General features: G+C 33.5%; 2 protein-coding genes across 10 annotated transcripts; both read left to right on the plus strand.

Moving 5' to 3' along the window:
• The first annotated feature begins 1,486 nt into the window (after positions 1–1,486).
• LOC109341322 (protein ZINC INDUCED FACILITATOR-LIKE 1-like) lies at positions 1,487–21,349 on the plus strand. Of its 9 annotated transcripts, XM_019579205.1 has the most exons (18): positions 7,858–7,869; positions 10,979–11,145; positions 11,239–11,279; positions 16,543–16,603; positions 16,700–16,802; positions 16,884–16,986; positions 17,314–17,367; positions 17,448–17,510; positions 17,661–17,710; positions 17,844–17,919; positions 18,401–18,589; positions 18,727–18,814; positions 19,228–19,313; positions 19,409–19,516; positions 19,631–19,675; positions 19,779–19,867; positions 20,331–20,374; positions 21,072–21,349. In XM_019579205.1, exons 2-18 carry the CDS (start codon positions 10,998–11,000, stop codon positions 21,173–21,175), a joined length of 1,452 nt encoding a protein of 483 aa, XP_019434750.1. In that variant the 5' UTR covers positions 7,858–7,869; positions 10,979–10,997; the 3' UTR covers positions 21,176–21,349. The 9 variants fall into 9 exon arrangements, with proteins under 9 accessions (XP_019434759.1, XP_019434751.1, XP_019434758.1 ...); XM_019579206.1 differs by lacking the exons at positions 11,239–11,279; positions 16,543–16,603; positions 16,700–16,802; ... (11 more) ...; positions 20,331–20,374; positions 21,072–21,349 and adding exons at positions 1,488–1,600; positions 2,551–2,611; positions 2,688–2,790; ... (10 more) ...; positions 5,697–5,785; positions 7,127–7,170 and having other exon boundaries at positions 7,784–7,869; positions 10,979–11,121; XM_019579214.1 differs by lacking the exons at positions 7,858–7,869; positions 10,979–11,145; positions 11,239–11,279 and adding an exon at positions 1,487–1,600 and having other exon boundaries at positions 21,072–21,321.
• Positions 21,350–24,155: 2,806 nt separating this feature from the next.
• On the plus strand, positions 24,156–24,560 carry LOC109341305 (uncharacterized mitochondrial protein AtMg00860-like). The gene has a single exon (XM_019579182.1). The coding sequence runs from the start codon at positions 24,156–24,158 to the stop codon at positions 24,558–24,560; it is 405 nt and encodes a 134-aa protein (XP_019434727.1).
• The last annotated feature ends 943 nt before the right edge of the window (positions 24,561–25,503 follow it).

Below are 25,503 nucleotides of genomic sequence, written 5' to 3' on the forward strand. Positions count from 1 at the left end.
GTTTATACATATATATTTTTTTTTTGAAAAAAAACCTTCAAAACTTAAAAACTCATTACAAGGTGACCCATTTTTTCAACCCTTCTTCAACACTTCAAGACACATGCTTCCAATGCATACTTAGATTACACATTTTGGTTCCTAACATTCATGTGTAATCTCAGTGATATTTGTGTAATCTTGAAGTACTGTTTGAAGATAAGATTTGGTGCAAAAATATAATATCGATATAAGACAACTTTGACTCATTGATATTAAATGTTAAAACTCCAAATTTATTTGTTTTATAAAGTGAGTTAGGAACTTCTGTCATTTATTTATATTTTGCGGTTGTAAAGTGAGTTAGGAACATTTGTTAAGTTAGGTGTGTAGATATTGCTATCATCTTTTTTCCTTTACGCTTACATTATGCTCGATGAAATGCCAAGTTAAGGCATATAGAAATGACAAAGTTAAGGCATATAGACTTTGGATTTGTAATTTAGATTTTCGATTTATTAAAGTTGTTTGTTTATGAGAATTCTTACTTTGATTATAAATATGGATTATAAATTTTAGTATCTACATATTAGATTATTTTTGTTACAGGTTTACACTTTACACACACACATATATATATATATATAAGCATGTATGTCCGGTTTAACCGGTTTAATCCCATCCGGTTTAATTATTGAACCACTGGTTGAACCACTAAACCACTAAACAAATACCTTCACCGGTTTGATGACCGGTCCGGTTTTAATAACATTGATAATATCCCCTCTATGAGTATACACATATTTATAAATTTATTTTTTAATTAACTATATATTATAAATATTTTTTATTATTTTAAGATAATATTATCTATTTATTATTATTTCATAATAAATAGTAGTTTGACTATAATCATAAATTTATTACATAAACATCTTATTATTTATATAATAATTATTTTTATATATTGATTATTATAAAATATATAATAAAAATTAAAAATTCAGTTATGTTGCCTAACGATAAGGATGTTAGTGTCTTCATATCAACTACATTTGGCTCAGTTGAATAAAATAAAAAATTAAAGGGATTAAAAGGAAAAATATTTTTTTATTTAAAAAAACTTTGCTTAGTGCCTCCTCGGCTTATTTAAAATAATTTTTTATTTTAGCTCTTCCTAGAGAAATGAAGTTTGTTTTTAATAAATGAACAATTTTTACCTTAAAAATAATAATGGGTAGAAAATGGAGGTAAAACCGTAAAAGTATAATGAAAAATGCACAAAAAAATCTTTCCAAACTTAATCTTTCTTCTCACTTGAGAGGAGAAAGCAAAAAGTTGGTGTACGTCACCATCTTTATTTTCTGTCAATTCTACCAAACACAACTGCTACGTCAGCGTTTTTTCAACCAAACTTGACCTTTGGGGACCAGAATGAAAAAGAAAGTTTGGGAGTAAACTATTTTTATTGCAAATCAGTGTTTGATTCTACTTGGTAACTGTTTATCAAAAGGTCATATCCTTTGTAAGTTGAAACTGCTTCACCATTTTCTGATGTATCTTTCTTTTGTCATGTGCAGCTCTTCCTATATCATCTCTCTTTCCATTCCTTTATTTCATGGTTAGTTTTACTATCTACTTTGGTTTACTGTTACCTTCCACATAATGGAAACTTTGCTATAGTCACATTGTTATTTGTTAGATGTTGCATGAACATTGAACACATGCAGGATGATTCACATATTTGTTTATTTCCATGTTTCAAATTCAATTTCAGTTCTTATTTTTTTAAAATTCCTAGCTGTAATTACCTAGGCATATTACAAGGACCAGATGGAGTAGTGAATTAGGACTACATGAGGTTTAGTCAAATTACACATGTATCTTTTCTTTTTTGCAATTACACAATCCTCTATAATTATATGCATTCATTATAACATGTACTCTCTAAGGGTCCGTTTGCGAGTAGAGGTTTGGAGGGGAATGAAGGAAAAGAAAAGACTTGGGAGCCATGAAATACACTTGTGAGATGGCTTTGAAGCATTCTGTTGCCTTTCATTCCCCTCCAAAATCCAACTCGCAAACAGACTCTAAGGGTATTGAATGTAATGCTTAAAACAAGAAGGTTAATAAGTATAATTACGCTAAACTTAAGGAGATGAGTGGACTTCACCCAGTGTATTTTTGGGATTCGGTATTAATGGAAAGAGTAGCTTAGAGTATCACTACATGTGAATTTACTGATCACCTCAACAAATTGCAATTTTGGATTGAGTTATCATTAGTATTAAGAACTGCATAATGTTCTCTTCTATTCAAAGTCATTCCATTGAAGGCATTAATCAGAAGTTTTTTCTTCAAAATACAAAATTGCCATTTCTTGTTCTTATTCTGTGTACCAATTTTTGTTCCCTGTCATGTCTCAACACTATATTTTATAATGTAACTGACATTGCCAGCTTCTGGATGTGGCAATTCTAATTTGTAATTGCTTATTAGTTGTGGTTCCCCCTCTGCATTATCAATTGTTTGGACATACTCCAGTAAATCATATCTTTGGTTTATTTGTAGGTAAGGGATTTCAATATTGCTAAAACAGAAGCAGATATAAGTTCCTATGCCGGCTATGTGGGTAAGATTACTTCTAGTATTTCTTTTCTTTGTAAGTTCTATATTGTTCATTGTCATATGACTACAAAATGCTGTAGGATCCGCGTTCATGCTTGGCAGAGGTTTGACATCTGTATTGTGGGGAATCATATCGGATCGCTATGGTCGAAAACCTGTTTTAGTTATAGGAATTATTACAATGTAAGTATAACTACAAATGAGTTGGATACCTTCTTTAGCTCTCCTATGTGGTTTGCCATATTATTGTGTCGTTTAATCGACGTAGCTGATCCCACATAGTGAGATTAAGGTTTGCTTGTTGTTGTAGTGGTTTTCTATAATTATTGCTTACTTGATTTCAGTGTCATTTTCAACACACTGTTTGGCCTTAGCACAAGTTTATGGATGGCTATTGTCACCAGATTTCTTCTTGGAAGTTTGTGTGGTGTGTTTGGACCAGTGAAGGTACTCTTTAATAACAACTAATACATAGTAATTTGATCTCTCATCCACCAGAACCACGAGTCCACCACACAACTAAGATTTTGAATTTGTGCACTTGGAAACATGATTTCCTTGGATCAATCTGATTCAAACATCCATTTTTGTATGCATGTAACAGGCCTATGCTTCTGAACTTTTTCGAGAAGAACACCAAGCTATAGGACTTTCAACTGTAAACCTCACTAACTCATGTCTACCATAAGTTTTCAAATTCGTATCCGTAATAATAATTTGGTATGATATGCTTTTAGGTCAGTGCAGCTTGGGGCATAGGTTTAATCATTGGCCCAGCATTGGGAGGCTATTTGGCTCAGGTAATCTTATGTAGTATAAAAGACAGGTTGAGAATTGCATTGAATGTTGTACATGGACATTAGAGGACTTTTTTTGAATTACTTTAGATATATTAAGAAGGCTAATGCTTGAACTCTAAATCTGATTGGAGATCTGGAAGAGTGGAATGATTGATTTCAGAAATCCATTTATATATTTAAACAAATGGTCTTTTCAATATTTTTATTTGTTATTCTTCAATGCATCTTTAACTCTTCCTCGACTTATATACATGCTTGTGTGGTCATGCTTACATTCATGACCACACTTATTGTACTCATATATCAAGCACAGTTTGATAAATTTCATCTTGCAGCCTACAGAGAAATATCCACATTTATTTTTGAAGGGTTCCTTTTGGGATAAGTGAGTGGCCTCTTCCTTTCATTTTTATAAAACAAATATTTTACTTTGGCTTCCATCTTTGTATTTCTATCATTTTATCTTTTAATGTTGTCAGTATTTTTATTTGTCAAAATATAAATCACCCTGCAGGTTTCCATACTTCTTGCCCTGCTTGATAATATCGGGTTTCGCATTTGTAGTTGCGATTTTGTGTATCTGGATTCCGGTATGCATCTTAAGTTCTATCATTTGTGGCTTTTATTGCATCTTAAGTTCTATCATTTGTGGCTTTTATTGCATCTTAAGTTCTATCATTTGTGGCTTTTATTGTAACATACTTATGATGACAATTAAGAATGCAGCACCATTTTCTTATGAACTTTTCCCGACTTTGCCTTCTTTGTTTAAATTGTCTTTTCTCCCTCAGTATGTGTGTTTTAAAATACCGGGCCGCTGTAGGAAACACTTCATAATCACAATTGTAACAAGAAGTCCATAGATGACGCTGAAGCTTTAGAAAATGGAAGCAGTGGAGGTGACAAAGATAGTATAATCCCAAAGAATGAAAATCTACTTCGGAATTGGCCTTTAATGTCAGCTATTCTTGCTTATAGTGTTTTCGCACTTCACGATGTTGCTTACCAAGAGGTATCAGTGATTCATTTCTACTTAATGAGTTTAACATGTTTAGACCCCCTTCTTCTTTCTGTCCATTCATGTATCAGAGAGTATACAACATTCTACTTTTTCTATAGGTTTTCTCATTATGGGCAGTGAGTCCTAGAAGGTTGGGGGGTTTAACCTTTACAACTGATGATGTTGGTAATGTTCTTTCAATATCAGGTACACCTTTGACATATATAATGTATTAGTATTAATGTTGGGCACATGTGTTTCCTTCCTAACTTTCCATAATTCCATCCACAAATATGCACATTAATCGTATACATTTACCCGAGGCCATATTGGCAACTTCATGCAAGGAATTTCCTCTTACACTGGTATTGGCCGATTCCTTTCACTTATCTTGCATTTCCAAACATAGGAAAAATAATTAGCATATTTTGATTGATAGTAATGCTATTTTATCTTTTCTTTCATGTAAAAGGAAAATAGGAAATATACTACATAATCCAGAATTTCAATCAATTTGGGCAGTATTCACAAAACTTGAAACACTTTAACCACATTACATTAATTCCTATGCTTCTATACTTTTATCATTATTAAATTCATCCCTTCTTGTTTGAATAATGACATATATAGACACACATACATTACTGTTAATATTTTTATTCCTATTATATATCAAATTTTCTGTTTAATCATTGACTTACTCTATTGGTCAGGTTTTGCTCTCATCATCTATCAGGTTTCTCTATATCCTTATGTGGAAAAAGCTTTTGGACCGATTAGCCTTGCTCGTATCTCAGGGGTCAGCATTCACCTATTTTTTTTTCTCCATAATTACAGTTCACCATTCCACTATTTGTTTTATTTAAAATGTCATATTTCTTTGATACCATATGCAGTTCTTATCGATACCATTTTTGCAAAGTTATCCTTTCATAGCAATGTTGTCCGGCTTAACACTATTCATACTCATAAGCATTGCCTCTATTCTGAAGAGCCTTCTGTCTGTAAGTACACCTCTTTCTTTATATATCCATTCATGTCAACTTGTCAAGGGATTAAAATGAGTTAAATTGGCTTCACTGAACCTTATAAAAGGTTATTTACATGTCAAATTTAACTGACGGCATTCTTTTTATGGACCCAGATAACCATCACAACTGGTTTAATCATTATACAAAACAGAGTTGTGGTAAATTTTAGATCATTTCATAGTCTTTTATTTCCTTCCATGTGTAGTGATTACTTTTTGATGGAATTTGTAACAATGGTTTTTTTTATATGGAAAACAGGAACAACACCAGAGGGGGGAAGCTAATGGCATTGCTATGACTTCTATGTCACTTTTCAAAGCAATTGGCCCTGCCACTGGTGGTGCAATGTGAGTTTCCAATTGATTTGCGAGCTTTTATTTTATTCGCTTGTCATAGTTCAAAAATGTGATTACAATCTGTTTGAGGGATTAATATTTCACATGGTACTTGCTCAAAGTTTCTATAAAACTAGCCCATTAGTCTACTTGTTTTGTATATCTTATGTTATATGGATTAATCTATTCATTTGTGTTGAAGCTTCATCCTAAGTTGCTCTATAATAATATGGTCCTGTAAAACCTGATTCTCTGTGGACTAGATTGAAAGATGTAGTATTTTATTTCATGTCAACATATAATTTTAGTGTTGTTGCAATAGTGAAAAAATTAATTGAAATTACTATTTTCTGAATTCTGATCCATTTACAGTTGAATAACTTTCTATTTATAGAAGTTTTAAACTAGTGTGCAAACTCATAGTGGACCCAGGCCAAAATATTTCCCTCTAACTATAGGATTACACCATGGTGTAACATTGAGTGTTTTTTACCTTCATATTAGATGTACTTTCTAGGGAAATTCAAGAGACCGTGCTACAGTGCAAGCTTTCGGTAGATGATACCACAAGTCATAAGATTTAAGTATATTTATTCTATCATACAAAATAAAAGATAAACAGAAAGATACTTAACTCATAGGATTAAGTTGGAAGAGAAGTGTTTTGGGTGTTGCTAGTGATATCTATCAAGTTAATGGAAAACTTTATTGCATGTGTGTTTGACAAGTGATGCTGTATAGTACTGAATCCTAGGAAGTAAAAAGCCAACAAGACCATAAATTCAGCATTGCAAAGATGAAAATAACTTGTTGGATGACAGGAAAGAAAGTAGAGGTAAGGTAACACCTATAGAGGAAAATATGGTAGAATCTAGTTTTAGGTGGTTTAGCCATGTAAGGAGAATATCGTTAGAACCCGAGTAAGAATGTTAGATTAGGTGGATGATCTAATAGTCAGAGGCAGATGGAATAAAAAAACTATAAGCAAAACTTGTAAAGGAATTAAGTTTGAATGACCATTTTTTGGACATTCTTAATGACAATGCTTTTCTGAAACTTCATGCCATGTTCATTTATGAGGCAATCCTTTCAACCTTGGCTATTTGTTGGTTGGACTGAATGATGTAGTAGTCTAAGCTATTTACAGACACTGCTTCTTCCCCTCTTTTATTTTCTAAACCCTTTATTTCCTAGAAGTTTATTGGTAAGGAGTTTGACTTCCAGAACTTTCTGATCCATTTGTAGTTGAAAGATTTTCATTAGTAAAAAAAGTTTCAATATGCTTTTTGACTACAAGTATGATATATGGAAAATTATCTTTCACTTTTCTTATTCTGTTTGTTGTCGATGTAGATTAAGTTGGTCGCAAAAGCGAATTGATGCTTCTTTCCTGCCAGGTACAATGCTTAACTAATTTGTTTGTGTTGATTTCTATTTCATATCCTCTAGATGAAAACCCTTTATCTAATGTTAACTTGGATACGCTATAAACTTGGTCCTCTAATGAAGAGTGCATCAATTTAGACCTTGTAAGTTTAATGATGCTAGTATGCCCACATTGGTCATTGTAGGGACTGAATTGATGGCACTCTAATCTTTTAGGTCCATTTGCGAGTTGGTTTTTGGAGAAGAAGAAAGGGAAAGGAAAGACTTTAGAGCTATGAAGTTTCCTCTTTCCTTCCCCTCCTCTCGAAAACCCAACTCGCAAACGCACCATTGGGTCCATTTGCGAGTTCAGTTTTGAGGAAGAAAGAACGGAAAATGAAGGTTTAGAGTCATCTCACAAGTGTATTTTAAGACTTCTCTTTCTCTTCTTTCCCCTCCAAAATCCAAATCACAAACAAACTCTTAGGACTCAAATTTATACTGTGATGACCATTTCATCTTTATCAAGTTGGTGGTCCTTGTATTTTTGAAGGACAGAATTGACCTTCAACTCTTCAAATTTATAAGTCTTGAAATGTTTTCCTTCAATTTTAATGCCTTAAAATGTGGTAAATTTAACTGCAGGTGCTCATAGGGTCTTCTTTATCCTTAATTTAGTTGAAGCAGTTGGGTTATTGATAATGTTCACACCGTTCCTTAGTGAAAAGAAGAAAACAATCTCAGATCAGAAACACTGAGATGTCAATCAAATTACTTTATCTCTGAAGTTTTAGCAATGGCATTTCCAGCTACCATTTATGCTCATCATGTATTCCCTTTTCTGAAACACCTGGGAATTAATTTTGAAGCACATAGATGGGATTTTGTTGTCTATGACATGCGATTTACTAGAGATACTTCAGGTTCACTGTGTATAAATATTTACAATATCTATATATGGATATTATACTCATTTCTTAAACTGTCATGGATTTTATTTATTTATTTGACATTGCTTGCAAAAGTTATTAATTAGTGAAGTTACGATAAATGTTGTAAATTATATTGAACTCCTTGAGTTTTAGTGAAATTACATAAATCACTTCTCACTTTTCTATATATATACAAACCCCATAATTTTTATATTTTCATTACACTAATTACCCTGAATGAAAAATAAATATTTACAATAAAGATATATAGATATTATACTCATTTCTTAAACTGTCTTGGATTTTATTTATTTATTTGACATTGCTTGCAAAAGTTATTAATTAGTGAAGTTACAATAAATGTTTAAAGGGAGTTATAATGAAACTATATAAATCATCTTTCACTTTTCTGCATGAGAAATAAATGTAATCTTTTAAATATAAAATGTGATAAATGTAATTAAGTTAAATAGAATATGTTATACCGTGGAGACAATTTCAAATAATATACAATGTATCTTTATTATTTTTTGTTACAAAATGCATCAACAATTCTGGAGAGATATTGTTTAAATCGCTTTTATATTATATCGTAATGAACCAAAAATAATAAAGATGTATTGACTTATATGTTATTTGGAGTTGTCTCCACAATATACTATGTTTTGTTTAATTAAATTGCATTTATCACATTTTTTTAAAAGATTACATTTATTTCACGTGTGGAAGTGGTCAGTGTAATAAAAGTATAAAAATTAGGGGTTTGTATAGGTGTAAAAAATGAGTGATGGTTTGTGTAATTTCACTGAAACTCAGGAGGTGTAATTGTAATTTACTCTAAAAAAATACTAAACAAAAAAACTGAAAAAATAATTATAAATCTTATATATTGCACGAACTAGTGACATGATAAAACTCAATTACATGATTCTATTTGCTCCTAAATACAAAATCTGCAGAGAAAAAAGATTAATATAAAGTTAATGTTTCTTTAAAATTAATTATTTCTTTTAGACAATGTAGTTATATTAGATTAGAAAACCATATACATTATCAAATCAATTGCAAATACACTGAGTTTGTAATAAATATAACTCACTTTCACGTTAACACACTTTTTGTTAGCTTCTTCTAAACGTGGATTTCAGTTTTTTATGGTTAAACATTTAGTATGATTTACCAATATAATTTTTCAAGAAACTAAAATCCTAAACAAACCAATAATTGTAATCATATGTATTTTTTTGGTATAGTGAATGTGGTCCTTTATAGTAAGTGGACCGGGTATGTGGAAGTGATCAACCCTAGAATGATTTATGTCCCAAGATGTGTATTATTTTATGTATTATTTGATTATTATTATTTGACTACACTGTTGATAGTAAAGGCTTCAAAGAATGATATATTGGTTCACAAGTTTGAGCTTTGCTAAAACCACGAATAGGTAAAGGTACATTGTCTTATAGCAGGTGAATGAGCATTCATACCATTGGCAACCATAAGTTTGATATTTCATGGTAGACAATATCATATGACCAAGATTATTAGTCACATTATGGAATGCACCTTAATCAAGAAACCAAAAATAGTGAGCATGATCTTCATAATGAACATAATTGGCTTGATGAATAGGATATCTCAAGGAAAATTACGTTAATGTATAACAAACATCTTTAGTGTGCCCAATATTTACATATATAGGAAAAAATAGAGCCACTATTCTCCATTTGTGAAATAGAGCCAAAAAAAAAATTAAAGGTTTAAATTTCAAGTTCCTTATATAGGAAAAATAATTAAGCAATAAAATAAAACCTACTTCATGCTAGTGATTTATAAGAATTGTTAGTTTATCTCAAAGTTTTAAAAAATAAGAAATTATAATTTAATTAGGATGTACATTTTTATTCCCCTCAATTTTGTTCAAACATTGGGTGTCAATATTTCACACAGTTTTTTCATAAATTAGGGAGATAAAATTTAATTTGCCCAATGACCTAAAAATTGTCACCGAGGGGCATCAATGTAACTTACAACAAAGCGAGACTCCTCTCTATTAATTATAGAGAAGTATTCTGAAAATGAGATTCTATTTTAACCCTCTCCTTTATATCATTTTTCTTTAAAATGATTTTACATTTTAACTCTTAAACTATAAAGAAAAAAAATCATTTCTCTCTCTCTATTACTTTGAGATAAGTCTTACTCTCTTGTCCCTACTACTAGGGTTCTAATATTTCCAAAAAAAAAATAATAATTGCATCTAAACTCGCGTAAATGATTAGCAGAAAATTTTCACTCAAATCATATCACCGAAAAAAATGAAATACTCTGCAAAATGTTTCTACAAATTCTCATAGCACCAGAAAGTAATAATATATTATAAAGTGATATTTATTTATTATTAATTGGTTTATAAATGACACCTATTACTTAATAAATTGAGTTTAATATATATATATTGTTAACCGTTAGTATATTCCACTTCATTCATTTGTATTTATTTGAGAGTAAATCAGAATTATCTTACAAAAAAAATGAATTATGAATGATGTTGACTTACATTATTATATTGTTGTTAGTTTGACAAAATAATTCAAATTTTAACTCATTACAAAATGTAAGAAAACAAAACACTTGGTTACTTTTTATGTCTTAAATAAAATATTTTCACCCTAAAAATAAAAAACTATTTTTTTTATGTTCCGAAGAAATAGATCTCCAGGATGTAAGGTGCAAACTTACTTGACAGAAATATCATCCATTTGTCAATGCACTGCTGCAAACTCATATTTGTTTTGCTGTTCAACCTTTGATTTTTCCTTCTTGGCCACACTGATTAGTCTTTATGATTATTTTTATTAATAATAACTTCATTGGATGCTGCATGTAAAGTGAGTTTTTTCCGAACTGGACTTTTCTTACAAAAAATGGGAGATGAGAATATCAGAGAGCCATTGTTGAAGAAAAAGTACTATGAAAACTGCTCTGGTTGTAAGGTGGAACAAGCCAAAGAACTGAACAAGGGTCTGTCCATTCTTAATCTTTCCATTATATGGATGGTGGTGTTATGTGCAGGTAAACATGTGAAGTTGTCTATTTTTATGTTGAAACAGATTCATACTTCTATCTATGAACTGAGTTATGTCTCTTTCTTTTTGTCCTATACAGCACTACCTATATCATCACTCTTTCCATTCCTTTACTTCATGGTGAGTGTTAAGGTTAGAGCACAATGCGGAAGCACAGGATTGAATCAATTGAGAACAAAAGAGAAGCAAGTAAAGGATAAAGAAAATAACACACAAAATTTAACGTGAAAAAACCCCTCAATGTGAGAGGAAAAAAACCACGGGCGATCAAGAGCAAAATTCCACTATGTAAAAAAGAAGAGTACAAGAAATCCTCTTATAATGATGAGGACAAATGACAATATTTTTCTCACAAATACTCTCTCAAATGGAACAAGAATTCTCACCAAGAATGCACTCACAATATATGTGTAAATGAAAGAGATGTTGTGTGTTGTGAAGATGATTTTGAAGCTCTCTATATGTGTCCTTTTATAGGCAAGCAAAGTCTTGGTATCTTGGATATGAAGCATTGGATGCTTGGAAACAAAGCCATAAAAGTGACATAAAATGCCCTTAAAGAGAGCCATAAAATTGTCATAAAATTCTTTTAAGGCATAGCAATGAGAGGCATCTAACAATCTCCACCTTGGCTCGAATTGGATAAGTTGCTCATGGCCAAATAATGCCCCGAAGGGCACTCAAGTGCTGTAGAGACCAACCAAGTCCAAGCAAAGTTGGAACTTGGTATTCGGAAGTGGCTTGGTAAGTATATCTGCTGGATTCTCTGATGTGTGAATCTTTTCCACCATAATTTCACCAATAGCAACAATATCTCGGATAAAGTGACGTTTTATATCAATGTGTTTGGTCTTGTCATGATAACGATTATTCCTGGTCAAATGAATAGCACTTTGACTATCACAAAACACTGTAAGAACACCCTGTATTAGACCAAGTTCATTTACCAAACCTCGGAGCCAAATAGCCTCCTTCACACCCTCCGTTGCTGAAATATATTCTGCTTCAGTCGTAGACAATGCAGCAATGGACTGAAGAGTAGCTTTCCAGCTAATAGCACTATTACAGAGAGTAAAGATGTAACCAGAAAGAGACCTCCTTCTGTCAATATCACCACCATAATCCGAATCAACATAACCTACAACGTCATCAGTTGTAGCCTTGTTTCTGTCAAATACCAAGCCAATACCAGAAGTACCTTTTAGATACCGAAAAATCCATTTTACAGCACTCCAATGATCCTTTCCAGGATTATGCATATATCGACTTACCATGCTAACAGCATATGCTAAATCAGGTCTAGTGCACACCATAGCATACATAAGACTACCAACTGCACTAGCATAAGGAATATGTGACATACGCTCCATCTCTTCCTCTGTATGTGGGCAAAGATCTAAAGATAACTTGAAATGTGCAGCAAGTGGAGTAGAAACAGGTTTACAATTATTCATATTAAACCTTTCAAGCACTCTTTCAATATATTTCTCTTGGGATAAAAACAATTTACCAGCTTGACGATCCCTGTGAATCTCCATACCAAGAATTTTCTTGGCTGCACCTAATTCTTTCATCTCAAACTCATTATTGAGTTGAATTTTCAATTTCCGGATCAAAGACTTGTCACGTGAAGCAATTAGCATATCATCAACATACAGTAACAAGTATATGAATGATTCATTTGGAAATTTCTGGAAATAAATACAGTCATCAAATTGACTCCTGCAATAACCTTGCCCAATCATAAAAGAATCAAACCTCATGTACCATTGTCTGGGAGCTTGCTTAAGGCCATATAATGATTTCTTCAATCGACAGACAAGATGCTCCTTATCAGGAACAATAAATCCTTCAGGTTGTTCCATGTAAATTTCTTCTTCCAGCTCTCCATGTAGAAAAGCTGTCTTTACATCAAGTTGCTCCAACTCCAAATCAAATAAAGCAACAAAAGCAAGCAAAACACGAATAGAAGTATGACGAACAACAGGTGAGAATATCTCATTAAAGTCAATACCTTCCTTTTGATTAAAACCTTTAACAACTAGTCGTGCTTTGCATCTTGGATCTTCAACCCCGGGAATACCGTCTTTCTTCTTATAGATCCATTTACATCGTAATGGTCGTTTGCCTTCGGGAAGCTCTGTCAAAGCCCAAGTACCATTCTTATGAAGACTTTCAATCTCTTCATTCATAGCCACTAGCCACTGTGACGAATCAACACAAGAAACAGCTTCTGTATAGCTGGCAGGTTCAACATCATCATTTACCTCTTGTGCAACTGACATTGCATAAGCAATTAAATTATCACCATCAGTGTATCTAGCTGGCCTTTTAATTAGTCTTCTGGTTCTGTCTCGAGCAATACAATAATCATCTTCTTGCTGATGAATAGGAGAAGTTGTACTGTCATCACAATCAACATAATGATCATCAATGCTAGATTGATTTGTAGAGGAAGATGGAACATCAACATTAGGAACTGTAGGTTTCACTATCAACTCCACCTTCTCGCTAGTACCCTGCAGATTACCTGTACTAGTAGAAGAAGACACAATAGATTGTTTTCCAGAAGATAAAAATGCATCCTCATTAAAAGTCACATCTCTGCTAAGAATTAATTTCCGTGACTTTGCATCAGAATACCATAAGCGATATCCTTTAGACTCAGATGCATAACCAAGAAATATGCACTCAACAGCTCTTGGAGCTAATTTACCATCATTAACATGTGCATAAGCAGGACATCCAAAGATTCTTAAGTTAGAATAATCAACAGGATTACCTGACCAAATTTCTTCTGGGATTTTGAAATCAAGTGCTGAATGTGGAGAACGATTAACCAGGTAACAAGCAGTAGATGCTGCTTCAGCCCAAAATTCACGCCGATGCCATAACCCAGCATTTGAGAGCATACAACGAACTCTCTCAAGTAGAGTCCTGTTCATCCGTTCTGCAACACCATTTTGTTGAGGATTTCTTGGAATAGTTTTGTGTCTAGCAATACCATTTTTTGTGCAGAACTCATTAAAATCACCATTGCAGAACTCTAATCCATTGTCTGTTCTAAGCTTCTTCACTTTCTTCCCTGTCTGGGTTTCAACAAGAGTTTTCCACTTCTTGAAAGTGGAGAAAGTCTCATTTTTATGCTGCAGAAAATAAACCCAAACTTTGCGAGAAAAATCATCAATGATGGTCATCATATAGCGACATCCTCCATGAGAAGGAAATTTAGAAGGCCCCCAAAGGTCAGAATGAATATAATCAAGAATACCTTTGGTACGGTGAGTTGCAGTGGAGAAACTAACCTTTTTCTGTTTCCCAAAAACACAATGTTTACAAAAATCCAATTTACCAATGCCATGTTTACCAAGATGACCTTGTTTGCTTAGAAGGTGCATACCTTTTTCACTCATATGGCCCAGGCGCATGTGCCATAATTTGGTAATGTCATTATCATGCATTGAAGAAGATACAGCTGTTGAACCTGTCACAACAGAACCTTGCAAGACATATAAACTACCAATCCGGTTAGCTTTCAATAATACCATAGCACCTTTCAATACCTTTAGAACTCCACCTTCAGCTGAATACCTACACCCGAGAGACTCTAGGGTGCCAAGAGAAATTAAGTTCCGCTTCAAATCTGGAATATAGCGGACATTAGCCAAGGTTCTGACAACACCGTCATGAGCCTTGATCTGAATAGTACCTATTCCTGCAACTTTGCATTGGGTATCATTGCCCATCAAAACAACACCACTGTCAACATGTTCAAAAGTGGTGAATAAGTCCTTATAAGGACACATATGAAAAGTACATCCAGAATCAAGAATCCATTCTGTTTTACTCCTATTATTATAAGAGACAACAGATAAAAGAATATCACCGTCAGAATTGGCTTCAATATTAGCAGCTTCAGAGGATTGTTGAAATTTTCCCTTATCTTGTTTTTCTTGTTTTTTCTTTAAGATAAAACAATCAGGAATGTCATGCCCCGGTTTCTTGCAATAGCGACAAGTTTTGTTGGATTTGCGACCTCTGGATTTGGATCTGAACTTTTTATAATTGGTACTCCCTTTTTCTTGAGTTCTACCTCGAACACTTAAGCCCTCACCCTTGTCCACAGAATTAACTTCAAGATCAAATTTTTCTTTGGACAATAAATTAGATTTAACATCTTCAAAGGATAAGGTATCATTATTTCCATACAACATGATTTCTTTGAAGTGCTTATAGGTAGAAGGTAAAGAGACAACCAACAAAACAGCTTTGTCTTCATCTTCAATATTAATATCAATATTTTGCATATCCATAATAATAGAATTAAACTCATCAAGATGAGTTTGAATAGGAGTACCTTCAACCATACGAATGGTGTATAACCGTTCTTTGAGACGAAGCTTGTTTGCGAGGCTCTTGGTCATGTATAAAGTTTCTAACTTCAGCCACAAAGCCGCAGCGGTTTCTTCATTGGCAACCTCACGAAGAACCTCCTTCGACAAACAAAGTTGAATTGTTGAAAGCGCCTTTTCATCCAACTCGTCCCATTGATCATCGGTCATGGAAACTGGTTTCTTTGACTTCCCATCTAAAGCTTTCTTTAATCCGCTCTGGATAAGAACGGCCCTCATTTGGACTCGCCAAATAGAAAAGCTAATTTTGCCATCAAACTTCTCAATGTCAAATTTTGCAGACATTTTGAAATTCTCAATTTAGTAAGAGCTCTGATTCCACTTGTTAAGGTTAGAGCACAATGCGGAAGCACAGGATTGAATCAATTGAGAACAAAAGAGAAGCAAGTAAAGGATAAAGAAAATAACACACAAGATTTAACGTGGAAAAACCCCTCAGTGTGAGAGGAAAAAAACCACGGGCGATCAAGAGCAAAATTCCACTATGTAAAAAAGAAGAGTACAAGAAATCCTCTTATAATGATGAGGACAAATGACAATATTTTTCTCACAAATACTCTCTCAAATGGAACAAGAATTCTCACCAAGAATGCACTCACAATATATGTGTAAATGAAAGAGATGTTGTGTGTTGTGAAGATGATTTTGAAGCTCTCTATATGTGTCCTTTTATAGGCAAGCAAAGTCTTGGTATCTTGGATTCCAAGCATTGGATGCTTGGAAACAAAGCCATAAAAGTGACATAAAATGCCCTTAAAGAGAGCCATAAAATTGTCATAAAATTCTTTTAAGGCATAGTAATGAGAGAGGCATCTAACAGTGAGTTTTACTATGAATTTTTATTTACTATGTTACCTTACAAATGATGTAAACTGTGATATAGTGACACTGTTATTTGTTGGAGGTTGACTGAACAGTTAACAGATATGCTACAAGTTTCATTCATTCATTTATGCAACATTTATTTGTAGGTAAGGGACTTTAATATTGCAAAAACAGAGACAGATATAGGTTCCTATGCTGGTTATGTAGGTATGATTACTTCTAGTGTTTCCATTCTTTTGAAGTCTTATATCACCTTCTTCTATTCTTTTTATTACTGAATGCCATATCAATCCAAAAATGTAGGATCTGCTTACATGCTTGGTAGATCTTTAACATCTATACTGTGGGGAATGATTGCGGATCGTTATGGTCGAAAACCTGTTATAATTATAGGGGTTATTTCTGTGTAAGTATTTTTGTCACTGATTTTGATGTCTTTTTATCTATTCTTTGTGGGTTTCTCTAATTAATGCTTACTAGATTTCAGTGTCATTTTCAACACACTATTTGGCCTTAGCACAAGTTTTTGGATGGCTGTTATCATGAGATTTTTTCTTGGAAGTTTATGTGGTGTGTTTGGACCAGTCAAGGTAACATTCTTTAATGAAACCTATAGTTAGCAACTTAATGTTTCATCCATAAGCACCAGGGCACAATTAAAACTTTCTTTACCAACGAGATGTTGGTGTAAGACTCTACTGGATCCTCAGATATCGTACTAGACCAAAAGGTTTGATTCCTGAGAGCGACTTGTTGGGAGGGGCAGCCACGCATCTGAATGAGATTAGTTCCTTATCCATAGGCGAAGGAAAACTCTTGGTTATACCGAAAAAAACTTTCTTTTGTGCACTTGGACACATGACTTCCTTGTTTAATCTGATTCAATTCAAACTTCTGTTTATGACACTATCTTACAGGCTTATGCTACTGAATTATTTCGAGAAGAACACCAAGCTATTGGACTTTCAACTGTAAGCAAGCCTCACTTTCTCTACTATCAGTTCTTACAGCACCATGTCCATCATAATAATTCAGTGTGTTATGCTTTTAGTTCAGTGCAGCTTGGGGCATAGGTTTAATCATTGGTCCAGCATTGGGAGGTTATTTGGCTCAGGTACTATTTTTATTCTCTGTCTATTTCTGTGTCACTGTGTCTTCATTTGGAGTTTGCATGGAAACTGGATTAGTAGAGACAAAGAGCACACATTCATTAACACATTTGTCCCTTGTAATTTCTCATAGTTTGAGAAATTGTGTATTGCAGCCAGTAGAGAAATACCCACATATATTCCCTAAGGACTCATTTTGGGATAAGTAAGTGAACTTTACTTCTTTTCTATATTGTATAAAATAATTGTTCAATTTTAGCTTCCTTCTTTGTCATTGTATCATTTTAATGTCTAATGTGGTGTCTATTTTCATTGTCAAAACATAAATCACCTTGCAGGTTTCCGTACGCCTTACCTTGCTTTATAATGTCAGGTTTTGCTTTTGCAGGAGCAATTGCCTGTATCTGGATTCCGGTATTCATTTGAAGTTTTAACACATCTTTTCATTAACTATACATATTTCTATCTTCTTTATGTTTTGTGAGTTTTAATTTAACACTTTTATGATCATAATTTAGAATCATTGAAATAATCTCTTCATTTGTGACGATAAAGGCTATATATAGCTACATCTCCATTTGGTAGCTGCACTTTTTAACAGAGTGGACGTCGGCGCAATGACAAGGTTGTGCTTTGTGACTTGGAGGTCACAGGTTCAAATTCTAAAAACAACCTCTCCACTTACGAGGGTAAGACTGCATACATCTACCTTCCCCAGACCCCACTAGGTGGGAGCTTCATGCAATGAGCAGCCCCTTATGATGATAATTTCGAACTTATAACCTCTTTTGCTTGAAGCCTTGAACTTTTAAGTTCACTCTTCTTGATTTCTTTGTTTATTTTTCTTGCCTCCCTCAGTATAAATTGTTTTGAATAAAATGCTGTACCACTGTAGGAAACACTTCACAACCACAATGGTTGCAATGAGTCCACATATGATGCAGAAGCCTTAGGAAAAGGAAGCAATGGAGCTAACAAAGACAACATGACCAAAAAGAATTTAAACCTATTCCTGAATTGGCCACTAATGTCATCAATCATTGTTTATGGAGTTTTCTCACTTCATGAAATTGCTTATCAAGAGGTTTCATTTCTACTTAATGAGGCTTAAAATTGTCTAATAACCTTATTCAATATATATGATGCTTGGACTCTCATGGTTCCTTTTATGCATTCATGCATGCATGATGGATCAATAAGTAAACATTCTACTTTCTTTAGGTTTTCTCATTATGGGCTGTTAGTCCTACAAGGCTAGGGGGTTTAAACTTTACTAGTGACAATGTTGGTGATGTTCTTGCAATATCAGGTACACTTCTTGTCATATATAATAAATATCTACCAATGTTGGGCACATATTTTTCCTTCCTAAATTTCCATATACAAAGATTCCATATTAATTTTGTGCACTTGCATGAAGCCATATGGTAACCCTCTGCAAAAAAATTCCTCTTAAAACATGGCCAAAATTGTCACTAGTAAAACATGGCCAAAATTGAATCACTTATCTGGATTTCTGAACTTCGTAAAACATGGCCAAAATTTAGGTTTTGTTTTGAAGATTAGTTCATTGATCTAAGATCAAGTTCTGCAATGTGGTTTTGTAACTTTACATATGTATATTTTAATCAGTCTCGGACAGTATTTACAAAATATGAAACATATTAACTTTTTCCTTTGAGAGGGAAAAAGATAGATACTGATATGTTCTGTACTGATTAGGTGTTGCTCTTATCATCTACCAACTTACCTTATTCCCTTATTTTGAAAACGCTTGTGGACCGGTTAGCATTGCTCGCATATCAGGGGTCAGCTTTCACCCAATTTTTTGCAATTATTTCAGTTCAACATTTCTCTGTTTGATTCATTTTAAAATAGCCATGTTACTTTGTACCATATGCAGGTATTATCCATACCACTTTTGCAAAGTTATCCCTTCATAGCTATGTTATCAGGCATAACACTTTACATAGTGATAAGTATCGCCTCAATTCTGAAATATATTCTTCAAGTTAGTAAACCTCTTTATTTAATCATTCGTAGGTTATAGTTATAAAGTTTATTTGAATCTTAAGAGGTTATTTGTTGCAATTTTCACTGATAGTACTCTTTTTGCTGGACATAGGTGACCATTGTAACTGGTTTATTCATATTACAAAACAGACTAGTGGTAAATCTTTAGATTATTTCATTAGCTTTTTAAGTTTCCTTTTAGAGTTATAGATTAGATTTTGATGTAATTGTGTCATGTGGCATGTTGATTTGGAAAATAGGAACAACACCAAAGAGGGGCAGCTAATGGCATTGCTATGACTGCTATGTCACTATTCAAAACAATTGGTCCTGCTACCGGTGGTGCAATGTGAGTGTTCCGATGATTTCTTCAGCTTTTGTTTTATTTGCCTGCTGTAGTTCAAAAATGTGAATGTAGGTATGTCTGAGGGGTTAATATTTCAGATGATACATGCTATAAAACTATCATATTAATGTGCATATTTTATATATGATTTGTTATAATGGTTAATCTGTTTCATCTGTGTCTGGAACTTCATGCTAAATTTCTTTATGATGTGATCCTTTGGCTGTTTGTGGAATAGATTAAAAGATGTAGTAGTATTAGTGTCCTATTTTCATGTCAATGAATGCTTTGAGCTTTATCAAATTAGGAAGAAAGTTAATAGAACTTATTCTCTTCCACTTTCTTATCCATTTGAAGTTGAAAGATTTTTCGTTCGTAAAAGTTTCATTCCGCGTGCTTTCTGACTACAAGTATGATATATTGAAGATTGTCGTCAATTTTCTTATTATGATCTTGGTGTATGCAGATTAAGTTGGTCACAAAAGCGGATGAATGCTTCTTTCCTCCCTGGTATGGTGGTCAACTGATTTTTTTGTGCTGATTTCTGTTTTATGTACTTAGATGGAAATCCTTTGCCTAACTTTAAATGTTAGAACTCTAGAATAAGAAGATTTTCTTTTCAATGTCGCTGTTCATTCATTGGAAAGAAGATAGAAACCTTTCTGCAACAACAGCTTTGAGTTCTGTAGGGACATGATAGGAACCGGAAATGACTTAGTAATATTGAACTTGAAAACAGCTTTGAGTTCTGATGCGAACAATCCCTACCTCGGCCAAGGCCTCCCCCACTCCGGCTACAATTCTAAGATACCCATGGACTCATCCTACTCTCATCCCTCCCTAGGCCAAGTAATATTACCATTTTCTCTCTTGCCATCACTCATCATATGTCACATGTCCATCATGTTATATTTTCCCACCCTCCAACTGCCTCCGATTGTTACGTGGTGCATGTTATAAGGAACCTGTACGTAGTACGCAGTACGCCGAATCTGGTACCTAGTATTAGGTTAAATGAGGGAACCATGTAACTGTATATGATGCTCCTATATCATGAGTCAGTGGCCTATTGATGTCCATTTGAGACTCATCAGAACATATTGTTTGTGTTTCTAGCAATTCACTATTGTTGAAAGGAGAAATTAAAAAAAATAGAATGAGATGTGTAAACATTACTAGAAGCTTATTGTTGTTAATTGAACTGCAGGTACCCACATGCTCTTCTTTATCATGAATGTAGTTGAAGCACTTGGAGTACTAATGATGTTCAAACCATTCCTTGGTGAAAAGAATAAAACAATAATAGTATAGTGAAGAAATTTTGCTATGGAATTAGCCATCCAACTGTGCTTTATGCAATTGGAAAAAAAAACCTACTTTGTAGTATTTTCAATTCTTAGTCCTAAAAGTATGATATGCTGACTTTTACAATTTATTTGGGCATTTATCTTAGGTCTTTTATATTTTTTAAAAAGTTTCAATTTAGTCTTTCTGTCATAATGGTGTTAGTTTTTCAGCTAGAATTATATACATAAGTCTACTGTTGAGTTAGAGAAAGAATGATAAACTATAAAAGTGAACCCAAAGGTAAGGTTTGTTAGTGTAGTTCATAGTTCATACTCAAATACTCAAAATCAAAATCAATCTTAAGATAAATCTATAATGTGTGTTACGTGATATAAATCTATACAAATGATATTATTAACCAAAATCAATAGCTGTTGGTAATGTCTCTTACTCTTTGAGCTGGATTTTGATATCCATCATTCTTTCAGGGCACTTATAGTTAGTTACACAAATTCCATTTTATTTGTAATTTTCCTTTTTTAGAAACTATGACAGTTGGCAGTTAGTTGTTAGCTATAAATAGCAAGTGTAACTGATTTTGTTAGTTAGTCAATTTTTCAGAAAAAACAAACTCTTTATTCTTGTAATCTTCCTCTATCAATCAATATACACACTTCGGAAGCCTCTTTTTCAAAGGAATTCCTTGTTTCTTATCCAATCTTCTTCAAATTCAGTTGTAAATCCTAGAATATCATCTTCATTCTTATCAATTGGTATCAGATTTGGTCTTTCCTTGGATACGCTCGTTGCAATGGCTGAATCCACCATAAGTCAAGCTTCATTGCGGGAAGTGGAAGAACGGTTGGAAAACAGAATGTCTGTGAAAATTGAGTCCAAGATGATGGAGCTGGCAGGTTCTATTCAAAAATCTCTAAGTGATTCACTCAAATTGACAATGGAAGAATTGTTAAAGAATAACTCTGATGGCATGGAAGATTCTGCAAGATCTAGAACTGCCCCTACAGGTGAGAAACGTAATCATACAAATTACTCTTGTGGCACTCGTTTGTCTAGAATTGATTTCCCTCATTTCAATGGCGATAATGTGAAGCAATGAATTTATTAATGAGAAACATACTTTTTGATTGATAGCACACCGAAGGAGGTGAAAGTGAAGCTAGCCATGGTTCATTCTGAAGGAAGAGCTTTACAATGACATCATGCTTTTGTAAAGTCATTGTGGTCTAGTTCGTGGCCAAGTTGGGGAGAGTATGTGCCAATTTTGATAGAACGGTTTGGAGATGTATGTGATGATCCTATTGTAGAGCTGATGAATCTAGACAAAAAGGCTCTATGACTCATTATCATGAGGAATTTGATGCTATAATCACATGATTGGAGTTGTTTGAGGAGTATACATTGAGTTGTTCAAATGATGGTGCGCATGTTCCAACCACACTCTGTCAGGAAAGCATTTGCTTTAGCCAAGCTATATGAATATGCTCACAATCAACCTTTATTCCTTACTGCTCCATCTAAAGTGAGTAAACATGTGCCTAATTTAAAACCATTTTTTGCTGCTAAGCCTGCGATGACAGTTGAGCAACAATTGGATCCAGTCAAGCCAAAGCCTAAATCTACAAGAAACTTGACTCCAACATATATGAATGAAAGAAGGGCAAAAGGCTTATGCTATTTCTGTGACTCACCATATACTCCAGAGCATAGTTTGACACATAAAAAACTTCAAATCCATGTAATGGAGATTGAATATAATCGTGAAGATGAGGATAGGGGATGGGAAATGGCAACAGAAAGCAAGGAGTATGGAGAACCACACATTTCTGTTAATGCACTTACTGGGATGCCTAGCTTTAGAACTATGAGGATTACAGGCCATTACAATAAAAAGCCATCACATATTTTAATTGATAGTGGTAGCACTCACAATTTTTTGGATATACAGAAGGCCAAGACAATTGGATGCCAAATTGAACAGTTAGAACCTTTAATGGTTACTGTAGCTGATGGAAATAAGTTGCAAATTGCAGTAGTGGTAAGAAACTTTGCTTGGACTATTCAACACACCACTTTTACTTATGATATGATGCTCATACCCTTGGGATGTTGTGATGTGGTGTTGGGAATTGAGTGGTTGGTTACTTTAGGAGATATACTTGGAACTTTGACAAGTTAACTATGGATTTTAAAACACAAGGTAAGAGGCATGTGCTTAGGGGAGCTTCCACTAATAGTGTTAAAACCATGAAGAAGCAGTAGCTGGAGAAGGTCTTGACATAAGGGATGCAATTGTCTATGCTGCAACTATGTAATCAGGAAGGAGGATTGTTGCAATCCCTTACTACTCATGCAGAAAAATCCCTGATTCCAGCCCAAATTGTTCAGTTACTTGAAGAGTTTAATGAGATCTTTGAAGAACCTTCTGAATTACCCCCTATGAGGGAGGGCCATAACCATCAAATTCCTCTACTGCAAGGTAGTAATCCTATGAATAAAAGGCCCTACAAGTATGCCAAACACCAGAAAGATATCATTGACAGATTGGTACAAGATATGTTGGCTTCATGCATCATTCAAAATAGTAATAGCCCCTATGCTAGTCCTGTGGTGTTGGTAGGGAAAAAAGATGGCTCATGGAGATTATGTGTTGATTATAGAGAGTTGAATAAGGGAACTGTTAAGGATAAGTTTCCTATTCCCTTGGTGGAAGATCTTATGGATGAGTTACATGGTTCCACCATCTTCTCTAAGCTAAACCTAAGATCAGGATATCATCAAGTAAGAATGAATCCACATGACATTCATAAGACAACATTCAGAACTCATGGAGGGCATTATGAGTACTTGGTCATGCCATTTGGGTTGACAAATGCACCAGTAACTTTCCAGGAACTTATGAATGCTATTTTCAGTAAGTTTCTTAGGAAGTTCTTCCTAGTTTTTTTATGATATACTCATCTATAGTAGTTCATTATTTGAGCACATGGATCATCTTGCAAGAGTCTTACAGCTTATGAAAGAAAATGCATTATTTGCTAAGAAATTAAAGTGTTACTTTGGAGTGAAAAAGGTTAAGTATTTAGGACACTTTATTTCTGACCAAGGTGTATCTATTGATCCTTCAAAGATTGTTGCTGTGAAAGATTGGCCATTACCTCAAACAGTGAAACAGTTGAGGGGTTTTCTTGGATTGGCAGGCTATTGCAGAAGATTTATTAAAGGGTATGGAGGTGTGGCTAAACCTTTAACTGAGTTGCTCAAGAAGGACAATTTATGCTGGTCATCTGAGGCTAAGAGTTCCTTCCTACAATTGAAGGAATTACTAATAACCAGTGTTATGAAACCTGAGACGGACATCAACCCGGAAGAGGTCTCGTACAGGTTCTAACCAGTTTGACCGGTTAGACTGTCCGGTTGGACCGGATAATGTCATAATATTATATGTAATTACATATTATATAATTAATTAAAATAAGATAATATGAATTAACACACTTATCAATATTATATTTTTCATAATGCATATACATATAAATTAAAACAAAAATGCTTCAAATAAGATTAAGTCTTATATAATTAGAATTAAAAATCAAAACACAACTATCTCATATAGAGATTAAATATTCTAATTCATCCAAGTATCATTGTCTCCAATTAGGTTTTACTGTTTTAGACTTTTAGTCTTTTAGTTTTTAGGTTTTTTCTATTTGCTTATTTTAAAAAAATTGTTTTAATTTTTAAGGGGTATCATCAATAGTAACATTTCGTTCTTCAACCATACCTACAAAATAAAATATACATTACATTAATTTATAGAATAATTAGAAAATTGTTGTACATTATAATTTGTTTAAAACAAACCTTCATCATCCTTTGTTAAATCATATATTGGATTTGACAAGTCATGATAGAACATTTTTTCTATTTCATCATAATCAATCAATGTAGCTTCTTCTTCTTATTCAGTAATCCAAAACTCAATGTTCTCTCTACTCTCATAGTCAACAGGATCAAGTGCTCTTCTTTTATAAATGACCCTAAAATTTCAACAATTATGAAGTTATGATATATCAATACAAAATAGAAGTTACATAATTATAGTGCACATAAACTTAATTAAAAACAAACCTATTTTTCAAACCCAAGTTATAGTGCACATAGACTAGATCATTCAATCTTTTGTGTTCTAGTTTATTCCTCTTCGCTGTGTGTATTCTTTCAAATACACTTCAATTTCTTTCACAACCATAAGAAGATGCTGTTTGGCTCAAAATCTGAATAGCTAATTGGGATACCATAGGAGCACTAAATCCAAATTGTAACCACCATTG

Source organism: Lupinus angustifolius, unplaced genomic scaffold (genome assembly GCF_001865875.1).
Source record: "Lupinus angustifolius cultivar Tanjil unplaced genomic scaffold, LupAngTanjil_v1.0 Scaffold_428, whole genome shotgun sequence".
In the NCBI taxonomy this organism is placed as follows: Eukaryota; Viridiplantae; Streptophyta; class Magnoliopsida; order Fabales; family Fabaceae; genus Lupinus; species Lupinus angustifolius.